The sequence below is a fragment of the Suricata suricatta genome, chromosome 2, assembly GCF_006229205.1.
Source record: "Suricata suricatta isolate VVHF042 chromosome 2, meerkat_22Aug2017_6uvM2_HiC, whole genome shotgun sequence".
NCBI lineage: Eukaryota > Metazoa > Chordata > Mammalia > Carnivora > Herpestidae > Suricata > Suricata suricatta.
Genome location: NC_043701.1, coordinates 160,939,055 through 160,957,325, shown reverse-complemented (window position 1 = coordinate 160,957,325; position 18,271 = coordinate 160,939,055). Strand labels below are relative to the sequence as shown.

The window sequence follows — 18,271 nt, the reverse complement described above, 5'->3', positions numbered from 1 at the left end:
TGTTCCAGTATCATGTATTGAGAAAATTAGGCTGTCTCCATTCAATTGCCTTTTCCTATTTGTCAAAGATCAGTTAACTATTTTTATTTGTGTACATTTCTAGGCTCTCTATTCTGTTCTATTTATCTATTTGTCTGTTCTTTCACCAGTAACACAATCTTAATTACTGTAGCTTTACAGTAAATCTTGAATCAGGTAGTGTCAGTCTTCCTTCTGAATTGTGTTTGCAATTCTGGGTCTTTTGCCTTTCCATATAAGCTTGATAATTTTTCAGTATCCAAAAATAACTTAATGAGGTTTTTTATTAGGATTGCACTGAATCAAATTAGAAAGAACTGACATCTTACAAAATGTTCCATACACAAACATCGCATATCTTTCCACTTATTTTGATATCTTGAAATTTCCTTCATCAAAGTTTTGTAGTTTTTCTCAATAAAATGTAATATTTATTATGTGTGAATACCATATTTTATTCCTAAATACTTCATTTTTTCTTAATGTAAATTGCATTGTGTTTTACATTTCAAATTCCAATTCTTCATTGCTGATATATAGGAAAGCAACTGATTTTGTATATTAACTTTGGATCCTGCAACATTATTATAATCCCTTGTTAATTGCTGGGGTTTATTGTTGTTGTTGCTGTTGATTCTTCGGGATTTTCGACATAATTGTGTTATCTGCTAACAAAGACAGTTTTATTTCTTCCTTCCCAATCTGCGTCCTTTTATTTTCTTTGTTTTATTGCATAGCTAAGACTTTAAGTATTACGTTGAATAAGAGTGGTAACTTCTTCCTAACTTCAAGGGGAAATCAATTTTCTCATCATTAAATATGATATTAACTACAGGGCTTTTTAGTTGTTCTTTATCAATTTGGGGAAGTTACTGTCTATTTCTAGTTTTCTGAGAGTTTTTATCATGAATAGATATTGGCTTTTGTGAAATGCTTTTCTACACATGATATGATTTTTCTTTCTTAGCCTGTTGATGTGATAGATCACATTAACAAATTTGCTAATCTTTAACTAGCCTGAATATTGCCTGAATAGCCTGAATAAATCCCACTTGGTCTTAATGCATAATTCTTTTTATATATTGTCAGATTCAAGTTGCTAATATTTTGTTGAGGGTTTTTGCATGTATGTTCATGAGAGATAATGGTCTGTGACTGCGACCTTCCCTTTCTTGTATTATCTTTATCTGGTTTTGGTATTAGGGAAATTCTGGCCACATAGGATGAGTTAAGAAGTGTTCCCTCTGCTTCTCTATTTTGTAAGAGATTGTTGAGAATTGATGTAATATTTTTCCTTACATGTTTGGTAGAATTCAACAATGAAGCTGTCTGGCCTGATGCTTTCTGTTTTAAAGCATTATTAATTATTGATTCAAGTACTTCAATAGATATGGACTGATTCAGAGTATCTTGTGTGAGTTCTGGCAGATTAAGTTTTCAAAGAATGGGTCCATTTCATCTAGGTTATCAAATTTGTGGACATAGTGTTGTCTACAGTATTCCTTACTCTTCTTTTAATGTCCAGGGGATCAGTAGTGATGGCCCCTCTTTCATTCCTGAGATTAGCTTTTCATGTCTTTTCTCTTAGGTAAAAGAAAAAGCCAGGCGTCCCTGGCTTGAGGTTTATCAATTTTATTGATCTTTTAAATAATCAGCTCTAGGTTTTGTTAATTCCTCTATTGTTTTCTCATTTTAAATTTCATTGATTTCTGCTTTAATTTTTATTATTTATTTTCTTCTGTTTGCTTAGGTTTATGCTGCTTTTCTTTCTCTAGTCCTAAGGTGGAAACTTATATTATTGATTTTACACTCTAGTGTATACTTTCAGAGATATCTTATGCATATAAGACAAAACAGTACATATATTCTGCTTCTGTTTTTTACACAAATGGAAGCATTCAATACATCCTATTCTTACTTCTGCTTCTTTTACCTAACAATATATTGTGGAAATCTTTCCAAAATAAGCACATAAAGTGTTTCCTCCCTTCTCTGACTGCATTGTACTCTCATCGCCTATTGATGGGGGGGTATATTATCGGAAATTATAAACGCTGCTGAAATGATTCATTTTGTGCATTGAACTGTGTGAAGGTTCAAGTGTGCGTTTGCGATAACTTTAATCTGCTTAAATCCCAGCCTTGCCATCTACTAGTTGGATGGCCTTGGGGCAAGTCCTTGTGTCTGTTTCCTTATCTGTAAAATAGGGACGGTGATAATAGCACCCTATAGAGCTGTTACGAGGATTAAGTAGTTTGTGGAATACATGGCAAATGCTCAGTAAGTCCTTGGAAGGGTTGATTAGAGACAGGAGTAGTGCTTCTTTACCTCTAACAATAAAGTAGAAATTAAGGGAGATTGGGGCACCTGGGTGGCTCAGTCAGTTGAGCGTCCGACTTCGGTTCAGGTCATGATCTCACGGTTCGTGGGTTCGAGCCCCATGTTGGGCTCTGTGCTGACAGCCCCGAGCCTGGAGCCTGCTTCAGATTCTGTGTGTTTCTCTCTCTTTCTCTGCCCCTCCCCTTCTCATGCTCATGCTCTGTCTCTCAAAACTAAATAAAAATATTTTTTAAAATATTTTAAAAAAAGAAATTAAGGGAGATTGAACTTAATGGTCTCAGACTTCTTTTTTTTTTAAGATTTTTAAAAAAGTAATGTTTATACCCAACATTGGTCTCAAATGTACAACCCCAAGATCAAGTGTCAAGTGCTTTGACAACTGAGCCAGCCAGGTGTCCCTATGGTCTCAGATTTCTTAAGTAAAAGTTAAGGTTATCTGCTATACATAAAAAGGATGGGCTTGAGGATGGAGCTTGAAGTCTTGGAGGAGTAACTGAAGTGGAAATAAGGATGACAGTCTTTGGATTTGAGGAGATAAAGGAACTATGAAGGTGAGACATCGGCTGATGATCCCCCACGGACTTTAAAGCCGTGCAGGATGATGACAGGATTGGAGAGAAAGGATATAAGCCTGGTGCCCCTATCTTAAAATAAATCTTAAATAAAAATTAGCAACATGAGGTCTGAGTAATGGCAATAACAAAGGTTTAAAACTGCAAAGGAGGAAGAATTTGTACCCAAAGGTGGAGAAACGGTGTCTGGAGGCTCTGAGTAGTGAAGAGAATGTTAATTCCATTGCCTTACCTGGTCATTAGCATCTTCATTCAAAAGAACAACAGGGGAAGGGCTGTCCTCAGAGAAGGGTCCAGCTTAGGTAACACAGAAGGGAGAGAAAATCTTGTACAACTGTATAAGGAAAACAAAGAAGTATGTTTATTTATATATTTTTTAATTTATTTTATTTTATTTTTAAGAGACAGAGAGAGACAGTATGAGCAGGGGAGGGTCAGAGAGAGAGGGAGACACAGAATCTGAAGCAGGCTCCAGGCTCTGAGCTAGCTGTGAGCACAGAGCCCAATGCAGGGCTTGAAACCACGAACCATGAGATCATGACCTGAGCCAAAGCCGGATGCTTAACTGACTGAGCCACCCAGGCACCCCAAGAAGTATGTTTATTTTAGAAAGGGACAATATTACAGAGCTCAGGGAAAAGCTTTCAGGGAGAAGAAAGGATGTGATTGGAGGAGGGTAGAATAGAAGAGTCATAAAGCAAGATGGGGCTGAGCATAAGGACAGAGGGAACCTTGAGCCAATGGTGAACTCACTATTATGAGAATCTGGTAAAAGCTATGGATCCTTTCTCCAGAAAAATATATATTTATACATACATGCAAAATTTGCATGCAATCTCAATAAGGTCCCAAACTCCATAGACACCCAACTTTTTATTGAAGTGTAACATGCATGCACATAATTGGTGTCCGGCTCAAAGTGAATATACCTGTGTTACCAGCCACCAGATCAAGAAAGCAGAACATAACCTGCCCTCTGAAGCCCCACCCTGCGTCCTCTTTGAGTCACTAACCGCCTGCCAGAGTAATCATTACCTGACTTCCAGAGCCATAGGTTACTTTTATCTGTTTCTGAAATCTATATAAATAAAATAATAGACTGTATTCTTATGAGTCTGGGTTCTTCACTCAACATTATGTTTGTGAGTTTCATCCATGTTGGCACACGTAGCTGCAGTTCGTTCATTCTCATCTTTGTATAGTATTCCACAGCATGATGCACGACAATCTATTCAATAACTGATAACTAGTTGGGTTTTTCCTAGTTTGGAACAATTACAAATGGTGCTGCTATGAACACTTTTGAGTGTGCCTTTGGTGAACATTCGTACAAATGCTGTTGGTTAAATACCTAAGAATGGAGTTCCCAGGTCATAAGTTCAGCTGTAGAGATAATGGGGCTGATGTTTTAGAAGAGGAACAAAGAAAACAGGGATTCAAAGGAAGTGGAAGTCACACGAACTTTCGGTCTGAATTCTGGTATAAAGTTACAAAGGATGCTTTGCATTGATCATTTGTCAACACTGAAACCAAATTAAAATAACAACCATCAAAGTCTTGGTGAATAAATCCAAAGGGAGATTCTTTGAGAAGATTAATAAAATTTCTGGCAAATTAAGAAAAAATAGAAAGTGCAAATTGTAAGAAATATTAATTGCCAAAATTGACTCAAGAAGACTCAGAAGAGTTGAGGAGACCAACAATTATGGAAGAAATTAGAAAATTATGTTAAAGGGTTGCAGGGAAAGGGGGAGGGGGAAAAAGAGGAGGTGGTGATGGTGGAGGGCACTTGTGGGGAAGAGCACTGGGTGTTGTATGGAAACCAATTTGACAATAAACTATTATGAAAAAAAAAGAGTTATCTCTCCAAAAATGGCACTAAGACCTGACACTTTTCATATTACCTTCCTTTAGAAGTTAAAAGAATAGACCATTCCCATGCCATTGAATCTGCTTAAGGATATAGTAAAAGAGCAAACTTTTCTCCAATAACTTTATAAAACTAGTAAAATCCTAATATCAAAACTTGACAATGCATAAGTAAGAAAACCACAACCCAATTTTTCATATGAGTAGAGATGCAAAAAAAATAAAACCCTAAGTAATACAAAGAGAATTCAATTCTGTATCAAAAGAAGATGCTCTTCTGGGTGTTGTATGGAAAACAATTTGACAATAAAATATTATGGGAAGAAAAAAGAAGATGCTCTTGCTAAGTTATTACTAACTAGGAATGGTTGGATACCGAGAAATCTATTTATACAATGCATCTGGTAAGTAAGTTAGTATTTGCCACAAGTCTTTAAAATATGCATGCATGGCCCTTAAGCAATAGTTCCATTCTTAGTATTCTACTTTAAGAAAATATTAATTGTTATGCACAAGGATTTCACTACAAGGCTATTATTTAGTGTTGTTTATATGAAAAATAAAGACAAAAACAGAAACAACCTAAATGCCCAGTACTACAGTACAGAATCAGTTACATAAGCTATGCTTTATGTATGATATACACACAATGGTATGCAATCAGTAAAAATAATGTTGTAGTGGGGCCACCTGGGTGGCTTAGTTGGTTAAGCATCTGACTTAGGCTCAGATCATGATCTCATGGTTTATGTGTTCAAGCCTCATGTCAGACTCTGAGCTGACAGAGTGGAGCCTGCTTGGGATTCTTTCTCTCCCCCCTCTCTCTGCTCTTCTCCCACTTGAGCTCTCTCTCTCTCTTAAAATAAACAAATAAACTTAAAAAAGTAATGTTATAGAAAAGTCCTTAATAATAGAAAAATATATCCATGCCAAGAAATGCAGAAGGGCCTCATTTAGGTTAAAAACACATTTCAGTTAAGCATCCTCTTGATTTCAGCTCAGGTCATGATCTCATGGTTGGTGGGTTTAAGCTCTGCATCAGGCTCTGCACTGACAGCATGGAGTCTGCTTGGGATTCTCTCCCCCACCTCACTGACTCTACCCTGCTTGAGATTTCTCTTTCTCAAAATAAATAAATAAACTTTAAAAATTTCAAAAAATGTTTTCCAAAATTTTAGTTTATTGTTAGCTACCTTCATTATCCAAATTTTCTGCAATTTCACATGTAACTCTTATAACACAGCAATGAGGTTAGGAAGCAACTACTTATTTATTTATGGGAGAAGGGGAAAGGGGCAGAGGGAGAAAGAGAGAGAATCCCAAGCAAGCTCCATGTTCAGTGCAAAGCCCAACGCAGGGCTCAATCCCATGACCCTGGGATATGACCTGGGCTAAAACCAAGAGCTGGATGGATACTCAACAGACTGAGCCACCCAGGTGCCATTGAAACAACGCTTTTAAAAAATTGCCCTTTCTTGTTTGTGATTGGGGTGAAATATCAGAGAAATACACTGGCATTCACTTCAGGAATAGAAAGTACCCATTCATGTTTCTTTACCGGTGGGTTGACCCTACTTGGTCCCCACCTGGATCACAGGACTCAGGGCTCTTCTTGCCTGGCTGTCAAATTACACAAGAACTCCTCATCCAGCCTACCCTGGTGAGATACTACATTCAGTCTCCAAAAATGCCAGTGTCCCCAGTCACTCCCCTAAACTCCCCGGCCTTCCCCGTTTCAGGGCTGATTTGATGTGCCCCACTGGCACTTCTCTCCTTTGTGTCTGCAAGCAGGATCATCACCACCTCACACATTCTACCCCTCCAGCCTCTGCTGCTCTCCGTCCCAGCAGTATCCCTCCTTCCCCACTCCCCACACCTCTCCCAGGAGTCCTAACTCTCCTTTAAGGCCTAGCTCAAATCCCCTTTCTTTCATGAAGCCTTCTCTGACCACCCTGGCTCATACCTCCAAACACAAATGGCCCTAAAAGTCTGAACCACATTTGAAAGTTTGGAGTAATGGGCAACCAGGCAGTCTGGCATTCAAGGCCCTGCCGTTTCACCTTCATTATGAGGTCCCCTACCTTCTGCCTTTCTGCTTCATTCCAGCAGCCCACTCACCAGTCTGTACTCCTCAAAGTACAGATGCTGGCAAACCACCCCCAGAGAGGGGCAGAAACTCCATCTCCCACCTTTGTTAGTCTCACTCAGTGGATCCTGGTGGCTTGCCTGAGGACCCACTTCTTCTATGATTATTGACACTAGGAGTGTTCACCTCCTTGGGACTGTGGCTTCATCTGGAAATGTCAAATCATTGATAAATACTGATTGAGCCACTGAAGGTTTCCAGCAAAGGATAAGAAGTTTGTCAGGAAGATCTACTAATAAGAGCTCAGAAAAACTAGGAAGCCATTTTAGTATAATGATGAAAAGAATATTGAATGAGTACTTATTTCACACCAGGCAGCACTTTTACATGCCTAATCTCATTGAATCACAACTATCCTGATAAGTGGATGCCATTACTATTTCAATTTTACAGAGGTGGAAACCGAAACTTAATCAATTAACATATACTTAACATAAAATTATCATATGACCTAGTAATTCTATTCCTAAATATATGCTCCAAAGAACTGAAAACAGGGGCTCACACAGATACCTGTACACACATGTTCATAGCAGCATCGTTTACAATAACCAAAAGGTAAACACAACTTAAATATCCCCCACCTGATGAATGGATAAACAAGATGAGGTATAGCCATATAATGGAATATTCAGTAATAAAAAGCAATAGGGTGCTGGTACAATGTGGATGAACCTCAGAAACATTATGCTAGGTGAAATAAACCAGACATACAAAAAAAACAATATTGCAAGGTGCCACTCATGTGAAATAGACATAATCATAGACACAAAGTAGATTAAAGGTTGCAAGGAATAGGAGGGAGGGTATCTGATGGGAAGTTATTTCTTAATGGGTCGTTTCTGTTTTGGGTGATGACAAAGTTTTGGGAGTAGATAGTGATGATGGCCATAAACATTGTGAATATATTTAATGCCACGGAATTGTACATGTTGAAATGGTTTAAACAGTAAATTTTATGTTGCATATATTTTGACATAATAAAAATGACTTTCTAAAAAATGTCATAGAGCTAGAAGGTAGCCCAGCTAGAAAATGTACCCAAACCTATCTGACTCTAAAGCCCATCCTCTCAACCTGAGAGCATCACTGCCTCTGGAAAGAGCAGCAAACAAGGAGTTAGGACATCTGGGGTCTTGCCGTCATTATCTTGTGTGACATTCTATGAACCTGACCTTTCAAGGCATCACATTCTTTGGTTGTTAAATAAGACTGAACAAAATATCTTTGACAGTCCCTGCTGGTTGTGAGCCTCTTGACAACATCATCTGCCCACTGATTTTGATTTTACAATGTGGAAAATCCCAAGCCTTCATTCCTGACCAAGATACCATTGCTCCGGGTGTGCTCTGTGGACACTGATGAATAGGCAGCTCCAGGAAGGGGGGGCCAGCAGTCTTCCCCTTACCTAGCCCCTCCCTGAGGGGTTTGCCCTGGAGTTAAGCCAGCCCTTGAGGAGGCCTCCACAGACTCGTTCCTCTGTCTTTTCTGAGAGAGGGCTCCAGGCTGGCTGTGCTCCAGGATAAATTTCCACAAGGCAAGAGATAACACAAAGCCAAGGTGAAGAACAGGGCAGCCCTTAAAAAGGCCTCCTTGCACCCTAGAGTGAGCTGCAGCTCCTCCACTCCTTAGCTGTCTGTGTTGCTGGCCAGCACCCGGCCACCATGTGGGAGCTCTTGGTTTTCTTGCTGTTCACCCTAGCCTATTTCTTGTGGCTCAAGCCAAAGTACCCTGGTGCCAAGTATCCCAAGAGCCTCCCATCCCTGCCCTTTGTGGGCAGCCTGCTATTCCTCCCCAGGAGTGGCCATCCGCATGTGAACTTCTTCAACCTGCAGAAAAAATACGGCCCCATCTATTCCTTTCGTCAGGGGACCAAGACTACAGTGATGGTCGGTGACCACCAGCTGGCCAAGGAGGTGCTTATCAAGAAGGGCAAGGAATTCTCCGGGCGGCCCCGAGTGGTAAGCAGTGGCTGCCAACCCTCCTCTCTCACTAGCCTCTGAGGCTCTGCAGTTCTTCAGCCAAGCCCATGCCTGGAATGACCCTTCTGACTTCTATAATTCTCCCAACCAGTAATTCTTCCCAAAACAGACTAGCTGGGCTGTGGGTGGGAATCGACCCCTCAGACCCCACCTGGCCTCTAAACCAGGGAGGAAGAAGCAAAGGAATACCTCTTCTCTGGGCTTCTAGGAGGGGGGCTGGGATGCGAGCTTCACTCTTGTCATCTCACCTGGAACTGGATGATGTTCTCTCTGACTCTAGATGTCCCTAATTAACTGAGATAGTTTATGCAAAGCACTTAGCCCAGTGCCCAGAGCAGTAAGTGCTCAATAACTAGTCTTTAGGAATGCTACTCGTCACGTGGAAAATGGGGTTTAAATGATTACTGTCTTTTATGGGAAGGTGTGAGGGAGAAGTAGCTTTGCTTTTATAAGGCTGGGACTGCTGTTTCTTTGGGGCTGTCCCCAGCTGCTCTGGGTCACATAAGGCTGACACCTGGTAACATTTCAATGATGCTGATCATCTATCCTACTGAGCCTTCTGTCATGCTCCTGGGGGAGGAGAGAAGCTAACCAACCGGGAATACTGTCCGTGCCCCATCTTCACACCTGCCGCTGAGTACCCTCCTGAAGAGCCCAGGCAGCCCCTGCCGCTCCCCCCTACCTCGCCCCACAGCCACTTATCTCTGGTCAGGGCAACGGTTGACTCACTTTTCCTTGGATTAGCCAGCCAGATCTGCTGGCTAATGGCCTCCCTCCCAGCTCTCCTGAGTGAAGAGGAAGGAGGAGGATGGCCAGAGGGGGCTTGCAGGTCATAGGATGTAAGACGGGAGGCTTTGAAACCTGATGCTTTTTGAGGCCTCTCTGGGAAGATATGGCTTGGCCCAAGTCCAGACTGCATTCTCCAGATCAGGCCTTACGGTGGGCACACACCCTTGCAATGGAAGGGCAGAGAAAGTAGATGAGCTGCTGCTGCATCTTCAACAACCCCCAGAAGGCTAGGGAAAGGCAGACATCTGGGCAGTCCAAGCTACCTCTTCCCAGAGGGACCTCAAAAAGCATCAGGCTTGTCTGATTCCTACGGCCTTCCCTGCTCTCCAAAGGTGACTCTGGATATCCTGTCTGACAACCAAAAGGGCATTGCCTTTGCCGACCCTGGTGCCAGTTGGCAGCTGCACAGAAAGCTAGCATTGGCCACCTTTGCCCTGTTCAAGGATGGCAACCAAAGGCTAGAGAAGATCAGTGAGTACCGGCTGGCCCCTCGGACTGCTGGGATGGGAAAAGGGGCTGGGGAGGGGGCAAGGGAAGGCTCAATCCAGTGCTTTCTTGGCTCCTGCTGCCATCTAGTGGCCTTCTGGTCTACGTCCCTGGCTAAGATGGAATTGGGAGGGAGAGGGTGCTGCTTAATTCCCCACCTTCATGCCCCTCTCTCCTCTTAGTTTGTCGGGAAATCAGTTTACTGTGTGATAGCCTGCTCACCCAGGATGGACAGTCCATGGATTTGGCCTTGCCTCTCTTCCTGGCGATAACCAACATAATCTGCTTGATCTGCTTCAACTCCTCCTACAAGAATGAAGATCCTGCTCTGAAGATCATATATAATTACAATGAAGGCATCTTGAATACTTTGAGAAGTGATAATTTGGTAGACATATTCCCCATTCTGAAGGTGAGGATGAGGCCGGGCCACACTTTCAGATCCCAACAATCAATCCCTGATTGCAGTCTGCATTTCTTACTGCCTACCTCTAGACCCACTTTTTTCCAGACTGCCTCCGCTAAAATGACCTCTACTTCTCTGACTCTTTTTGAAACCTTGCCACCTCTCTACAGAAATAGGCTTAGCTTTTAACTATGCATTTTAATATTTATGATAATGTCTCTCATTTATTTACCAATTGCTCAGTCTTATGCACCCCACATGCATTAATCATGTAATTCCCCTTGAAGGTCAGTTTCCATACAGATGAGAATAGAGGCTTTAAAAAGTTAAGGGATTTGCTCCAGGCTTCAGATTCAGGTCTATCGTACTCCTAAGGGCTGGGCACATAGTGAAGTCTACTTAGTAGACCCTCAGTCAGTGCCTGATGCTTGATTGAATGGGGAAGGAGAAATGGAGATGCTCCCTCTTTCCTTATGTGGAGTTGTCCTAGTTGCCATTCTTAATCCCATTCTGGAAAAGGAAGGGGGTGGTGCCTGGGTGTCTTGGTTTAGCGTCCAACTCTTGATTTGGGCTCAGGTCATGACGCCAGGGTCATGGAATCAAACCCTGCATCCACACTCAGCATAGAGTCGCCTTAAGATTCTCTTTCTCCCTTCTCCCCAGCTCTCCAGAGACACAAAGCTAAGATCCCAGATCCTCCAGGAGGGATTCTGGTAGCTGGAAAAGAAAAATAGAAGAGGGATGGATTTGACATTTATTTCTACTTTCCAGATTTTCCCCAACCAAACCTTGGAAAAAATGAAGAAATATGTTCAAAAGCGAGATAAATTGCTGACTGAAATCCTTGAAAAACGCAAGGTAGGAAATGGAGCAGAAGAGACATAAGTTAGGTTGAAGTGTCATGAAAACAGGGCTGGGGTCCACTGTGGACACTGTAGGATCCCTAGCACCTAGCAGAGAACCTGGAACATAGTAGGTCCTTAATAAAAAATGACTTAACTAATGAATAGGGGTGAGGAAGTGAGTAATTGCAGAGGATCTTAGAAGAGACCCGCTCACTCCCAAAATTTAAAGAGAATCCAGGGCTGCCTCCTACCCCCAGAGACTCATCCTGCCTCGCCTCACCCCCCTCCCTCACTTCCAAGTAGGGATCTCTAGTCTGCTGTGGAAGTATGGCAGGGTATTGCAGATTGGGTTCCTTCCTTATCACTGTCTCCCAACTTCACCCAACCAGGAGAACTTCAGCAGTGACTCTATCACCAACATGCTGGATGTACTGATCCAAGCCAGGATGAACTCAGACAGTAACAATGCTGCCTTGGACCAGGATTCAAAGCTGCTTTCAGATAGACACATTCTTTCCACCATAGGGGACATCTTTGGGGCTGGTGTGGAGACCACCACATCTGTGGTGAAGTGGACTGTGGCCTTCCTGTTACACCATCCTCAGGTGGGCTTCTCCCTACTCTGTTCTTCCCGGCCACTCTTCACCCCACCCAGATCCACCTATGGCCCCAGAAGGAGGGAGGAGCAATACCCCTGCCCTTCCATGCAAGATGACTGGGCTGCTCCACTCCTTACCCAAGCAGCAGTTGGCTTTGGCCCTAGGGTGGAGCTGCCCCATCTTCTGGAAGCAAAGCCCAGGCTGCAAAGCCATCACTGGGAAGAGTCTGAGCCAGCTCTTCTGGATGTGACAATAGGATTCTTCTAAGCCATGCTTCCCCTGGGCTTAAGCACGTTGGTCACATCCACCCTGCTCTGGCCCTCAGTTATATAAGAAGATCCAAGAGGAAATTGACCAGAAAGTAGGTTTCAGCCGCACACCAACTATGAGTGACCGGAACCAACTCATCTTGCTCGAGGCCACCCTCCGAGAAGTGCTTCGCATCCGGCCTGTGGCCCCTACGCTCATCCCCCACAAGGCTATCGTGGATTCCAGGTATGCCTTTCCTCCCAATAACACAATACTGCTTGCCAGCCTACTTGGCCCCTCCTCTACCACCCCTCAACTTGCTGGTCAGCCCATACTTAACCATAGACCACCAATCATCTTACCCATGACCCTACTGATCAATATATCCACCCCCTGCGAACACCCACTGACTAATCCACAGATCTCACCAACCTCCCTCAGAAGCTGCCTGCTGCCCTAGAAACATGTGGTCTGGGATAAAAGAGCAGGTGCTCTCTATTCCTACCCCATCCAGTAGCCACAACACACGCATACACATGCACCAGCTCAAAATGCACACCCACATGCCCTGACAGACACTGATGTCCAAAGACACAAGTGTCAATACATAAGAGCTGGTCAGGAAGAGGGCTGAAGAAGGGCTAGGTTCATATCGGGTCTGGAAGAAGCTGAGGAAAAGATGAGGGCGTGGGCACAAGGACATATACAGGGTGGGGAGCGTGGGGGCTTGGGGCTGGGCAGTTTGGGAAGAGCAATATTTTAGACTCCTCTTTCCTCTCCCTCTTTGGGGCAGCATTGGCGAGTATGCCATTGACAAGGGCACAAATGTTATCATCAATTTGTGGGCACTACATCACAATGAGAAGGAGTGGCACCAGCCCGACCAGTTCATGCCCGGTGAGTCCCCGTCCTGTCCTCCTCCCAGGCCACACAGCTAACCTAGCCTCTGTGCTCCATCATTCCAGCATGCCATCCCCTCTGCCAAGCTTGCTACTAGAAAACTCCTGGCTCCAGCTACATAAGCTTGTTGAGAGTCCTAGACTTACCCAAACTCTTCACAGCTGGGTTTCTCATTTCCTCCTTCTACCAGCTGTCAAGGTCCTCTGGGAAGCTCTCTAGGTATATGGCTCCCATCAAGTCAGCCCCTTTCCCCCTGGAAGGTGGCATTTTCATTTGTTAATACTGCCTCCTTTCCATCCTTCCTGAATATTGCATTTCTTTTGTGCATTTCTCAGGGCTACCTGAGAGCTGGGCTGTGTCTCTCCTCAGGCTGGGGTTCCCCCATGCCAGGCAATCCGCCTCCTCAGACTGGGGCCCCCCGGGCAAGGCCGCATCTCCCCCTCAGTCAGGGCAGAGCCTTTACTGCTCTGGCCCTGGCTGACACTCCCCCCCTTCCACAGAGCGCTTCTTGGACCCCACGAGGAGTCACCTCATCTCGCCATCATTAAGTTACTTGCCCTTTGGAGCAGGACCCCGTTCCTGCTTAGGTGAGAGCCTGGCTCGCCAGGAGATCTTCCTCTTCATGGCCTGGTTGCTGCAGAGGTTCGATATGGAGGTCCCTGACGATGGGCAGCTGCCCTCCCTGAAAGGCAACCCCACGGTGGTCTTTTTGATTGAGCCTTTCAAAGTGAAGATTAAGGTACGCCAGGCCTGGAGGGAAGCCCAGGCAGAGGGTAGCACCGAGAGGCTGACCTAGCGTCCCCTGATTCCACCCTGGGCGGCTCCACAGCACAGAATGAGAGGTGCAACTCCACCTTCCCCGACCTTTCCTCCCTCCCCGGGCCCACACTGCCTTCTGTCCTAGTCTGCAATCCCTGGTAACGGTATGCATAAACAAAACAGTTTTTCTTCCTGGTCCCTGAGCAGTTCATTTATTGTTCATTTGTTCACTCATTCTTTGGACAAATGTTTATTGAGCACCTACTATGTGCCACTCACTGTCCCTGGACACTCAAGCTCCCTGGTTTCGTGAAGCTTACACTCCAGTGAGGGCTGACAAATAAGCATTGCAGAGACTCCTAAGTGCTTTGAAGTCAATTATACTGGATGTTGGTGATGTGAGAAGACAATGGCAGAGTGGAGGGTGGCCATTGCAAGCCAGTAGTTGCGAAGGTATAAAGATCTGGGGGAAAGCATCCCATGCTGAGGAAGCAGTTCTCTAGGTGGAAAGTTCTCTAGGTGGGAGGGGTCAGCACAGCGAGAGCAGAGCAAATCAAAGGGGAGAACAGTTCCTGGTGGGGTCAGATTAGAGGCTAGGTCCCATGGAGCCTTTGTAAGTAGCAGGAAGGAGGTTAGGTGTTTACCCCAAATATGATAGGAAGTCACTGTTGGGCGGGGGAGTGGGGGGATATACATGTAAGTGGGTGGGTCTGGTTTGAAATTTTTTTAAAGTTTATTTATTTTGAGATAGCGAAAGAGTGTGCATGAGTGGGGAGGAGCAGACAGAGAGGATCCCAAGCAGGCTTAGTGCAGAGCCCAACATGGGGCTCCAATCCACGAGACATGAGATCATGACCTGAGCTGAAACCATGAGTTGGATGCTCAGCCTCCCTGGTTTGTATTTTTAAGACCACCCTAGTTGCTGAGTGGAGACTGACTGGTCTGAGAGGGTGAGAGAAGGGGTAGGGAGGAGGAATTGGTTGTACTGGTCCAGGAGAACGCGGTAACGGTGAATTAGCCCCTGGCCACAGCAGTGGATATGGTGAGAGATGGTGGGATTGCTCATATTTTGGAAGTAGAGCAGATCTTGTTTGATCCACACAGGAATTACTGTGTGTACCTCAAACGTTTGCCTTCGGAGGGAGTGTGTGTAATCTGCAAACTCAAGCCACCACTACCCATCCCTCTTGTCTTGGTCCCCAAAGATCAGCAAGTGTCCTTTCCCTCATCCTGTCCTGGGGTAAACACTGCCAGGAAAGCATTGTAGTAGACTTTTGCTCAAGCCCCTGGGCCCTGCTCTGCTCCCCACGCCACGACCCCAGGAAGTCTGTAAAGGCCTCACTAGAAAATGACTCCCAGACTTCTTCAAATCTTGAAACCAGCATCCAAACCTTGGCCACTGGCCAGTTTGCAAGCGAAAGATGTCCTGAGATGCCCCGGGAGACATTGACCCTTGCCTGTTAACTCAGAAGAGAGGCTCCAACATCAGCTCCCTGGCGCCAGCTGGGCCAAGGTCAGATCATCAACCCACTCCTTCTTTTCTGACTGGCAGAGGGTTCTGGAAGGGCTAGTGGGGTAAGGCTGAGACCCTGTCTGGCCATGTTTTTAGAAGAAGAAATCAAGAGAGCCCCTGAAAGGAAGGAGGGACAAAGTTTTCCGTTATAGCAGCACCGTCTTCCTTCAAAGAGTTTGATAATCCAGTGATAAGAGACCATTCCTTACTGTCCCCCCAACTCAGTCCTGGCCTTTATTGGCCAGTAACCTCAGGGTCTTGCTAAAGAGTGCACAGAGGAGTTTGTGGGCAGCTGTGGCTGACCAGCTCCCATCATTAAAGCAGCGTGGAAAAATGCTGACACCACAGTGGGCCGACGGGAAAGGGTTTAACTGGTGGCAGGCCCCTTGCTCTCCCAGGATCCTCTGCCCTCATCAGCTTGTGGCTGGTCTAGAGCCAAGCTACCCTTGGCTTAAAGCGAAGGGGAGTAGATGGGCTGGAGGTGAGTTAAGTATTCTGCTCTCCAACTATTGAATCAGATCATTGAGTGGCAAGGAAATGAGAGACGAATCCTTCATTTTGAAGAGGACACAACTGAGGGCCAGTGGGGCCAAGAGCAGAGGCGGTGACCTGGCCTAAGACACAGCTTCTTAGCATGAGAGCTGGGACTAGAACCCAAGATTTCTTTTTTTTAATTTAAAAATGTTTTTAATGTTTTTTATTTATTTTTGAGAGACAGAGAGAGACAGTGCGAGCAGGGGAGGGTCAGAGAGAGAGGGAGACACAGATTCAGATTCTGTAATCTGAAACAGGCTCCAGGCTCTGAGCTACCTGTCAGCACAGAGCCCGACGCGGGGTTCGAACCCACGAATCGTGAGATCTGACCTGAGCCGAAGCCGGACGCTTAACCGACTGAGCCACCCAGGCGCCCCAGAACCCAAGATTTCAATGATGCAGGGAGAGGAGCCAGACACTCTTTCCTTCTCACGTGCCGGGTGTCCGTGCAGGAGGGCTCAGGTGTCTGGCCGGGGAGAGTACAAAGCTGAATGTCCTTTCAGAAAATGGCCTCTGGCTCTTGCCCACACTGCCCTTCCCCTGCCAAGAAGGCCTTTTCCCACTGGCCTAACGCCTCCCATCCTAAGTCTCAGGGGGCAAGCCTTATTCCAGGACAGATCTCATGACTCCCAGCCCCTGTGCTTATCTCCTTTTCAGCCTCTGTTCCTTGTACTGAATCCCACACACACCTAAGCATCGGCTTGGGTTCAGAATGCTTGTAGTGTCCCCCAGGGGCTCTATCTGCCCCTGAATCTCCAGAGTTCAAGACTGAAGACTGAGTCTTCTCATGTTCCTTACCCTGCACATCAGCACCTGGCAAGTAAGTCAGACACACAACAGGACTGAGTCCAATGCTCTAAATCCCTTGGCTAATTGGTCCAGTGATAAACAGACTATCTCCTTATGCAGAAGGAAGCCCAGATCTTTGACCAAGCTGGAAGGGCTTTGCCAAGACCCCACAGTCCCATTTCAAGCCTCAGAATGCCCTGACCCAGTGGTATGATGGTAAATAAACACTAAACAATCAGCTCCCTGGTGCTAGTGGTAGGGAAGAGCCCTGATCTGTAGCATTTGCCATTTGCCATGATGTAAACACTCCTCACTATGAGTAACCATTTCAAGCCACCAATGTGAGGTCACTGAGCACAGAGTTGCGAAGAGATATACAGTAGCATTATATGCTATTTACGATTATATCACGTAGTAAATACTGTTATGTTGTATTCCCACCACACATAGATGTAAATAACCTCAAGGGCATAGATAATAGTAACACATAGTAAAATAATCAGCAAATGATTAGTTTTGAGTATTTTTTTACCTTTGTTTTTATTTCAATGCATTCATTGGTAGGTTTAAATAGTTAATTTTTTAAAGGGTTATTTAATAAATAGCTCATAAAATTCCTGGAAATTTAATACTCAGCTCTTGTGAGCCAAAACACCTGGCGGTCCCAGGAGAAATGGGCCGTCCTTGTCTTTCAGAAGGGCAGCTCCCCAGAGTCTCCACTCTGAGGGGAGGGGACCCCTCCGGCAACCTTGGTGTGGAGTGGGGGTGGGTGAGAGTGTGTGACTGTTCTGGTGCCTCTGGTGGTCATAAAACCTGAAAGACATGAGCCCCTTCTCCAATCACATGCCTAGGTGTAGACACCCACCTCTGGAGGAAAGGAATCCAATCACAGAGGTGAGAGGCTCAGGGAGGACTGGATGAGGAGGACCCAGGTACTAGTCTCCAGCCTCCCCAGGTGCTGCGCCCTGCATCTTAGGCCCATTGCTAGGTTCTCAAACCCATTTCCTCCTTTAGGGAGTGGGGTAACTTATCACTGTGCTGCTCACTATCCGAGGCCCTGGGGAGGGTAAAAAGCAGAAAGGACCCGGGGGAGCAGGGGAACTGTAGACCGTTAAGAGGCCAGGCTGTGCAGGCAAGTTCTCCCAGTGTTGTCATTTACGACTCAGTGACCATGGGCACCTTACTCGGCCTTCTTAAACGGCAGTTTTCTCAACTGTAATATGGATGTGTGAGGTGTGCATACAAATGGTACAACCCACCCCAGAATGTTGCTGAAGGTCAAATATGGACCTATATGATGCATTTAGTCCCTCGATAAATACTGGCTTTACTGCCACTGCCTACAGCCAGATCCACAGAATAAGTCCTCCTCTAAGGATGTCCAGAAAGGTCTGTCTTCAGGACAGGACCTCCGGGAACCTCCCCTGCAGGCCCTGATGATCCTGCCACGCACCCCTGCCCCCCCCCCCCCCCCC

The 18,271-nt window shown here is 45.2% G+C and overlaps 1 protein-coding gene across 1 annotated transcript; it reads left to right on the top strand.

The window, feature by feature from the left end:
* Positions 1-8,569: 8,569 nt before the first annotated feature.
* LOC115285831 (steroid 17-alpha-hydroxylase/17,20 lyase) lies at positions 8,570-14,158 on the top strand. Its single transcript, XM_029932493.1, has 8 exons — positions 8,570-8,906; positions 10,049-10,187; positions 10,385-10,614; positions 11,380-11,466; positions 11,843-12,058; positions 12,378-12,547; positions 13,095-13,198; positions 13,702-14,158. Exons 1-8 carry the CDS (start codon positions 8,610-8,612, stop codon positions 13,995-13,997), a joined length of 1,539 nt encoding a protein of 512 aa, XP_029788353.1. The 5' UTR covers positions 8,570-8,609; the 3' UTR covers positions 13,998-14,158.
* The last annotated feature ends 4,113 nt before the right edge of the window (positions 14,159-18,271 follow it).

Coding starts and splice junctions, on each gene's coding strand:
- LOC115285831 (XM_029932493.1), top strand. CDS start 8,610: ATGTGGGAGCTCTTGGTTTTCTTGCTGTTCACCCTAGCCTATTTCTTG. Junction 11,467..11,842: donor AAATCCTTGAAAAACGCAAG/GTAGGAAATGGA, acceptor TCACCCAACCAG/GAGAACTTCAGCAGTGACTC. Junction 12,059..12,377: donor TCCTGTTACACCATCCTCAG/GTGGGCTTCTCC, acceptor TCTGGCCCTCAG/TTATATAAGAAGATCCAAGA.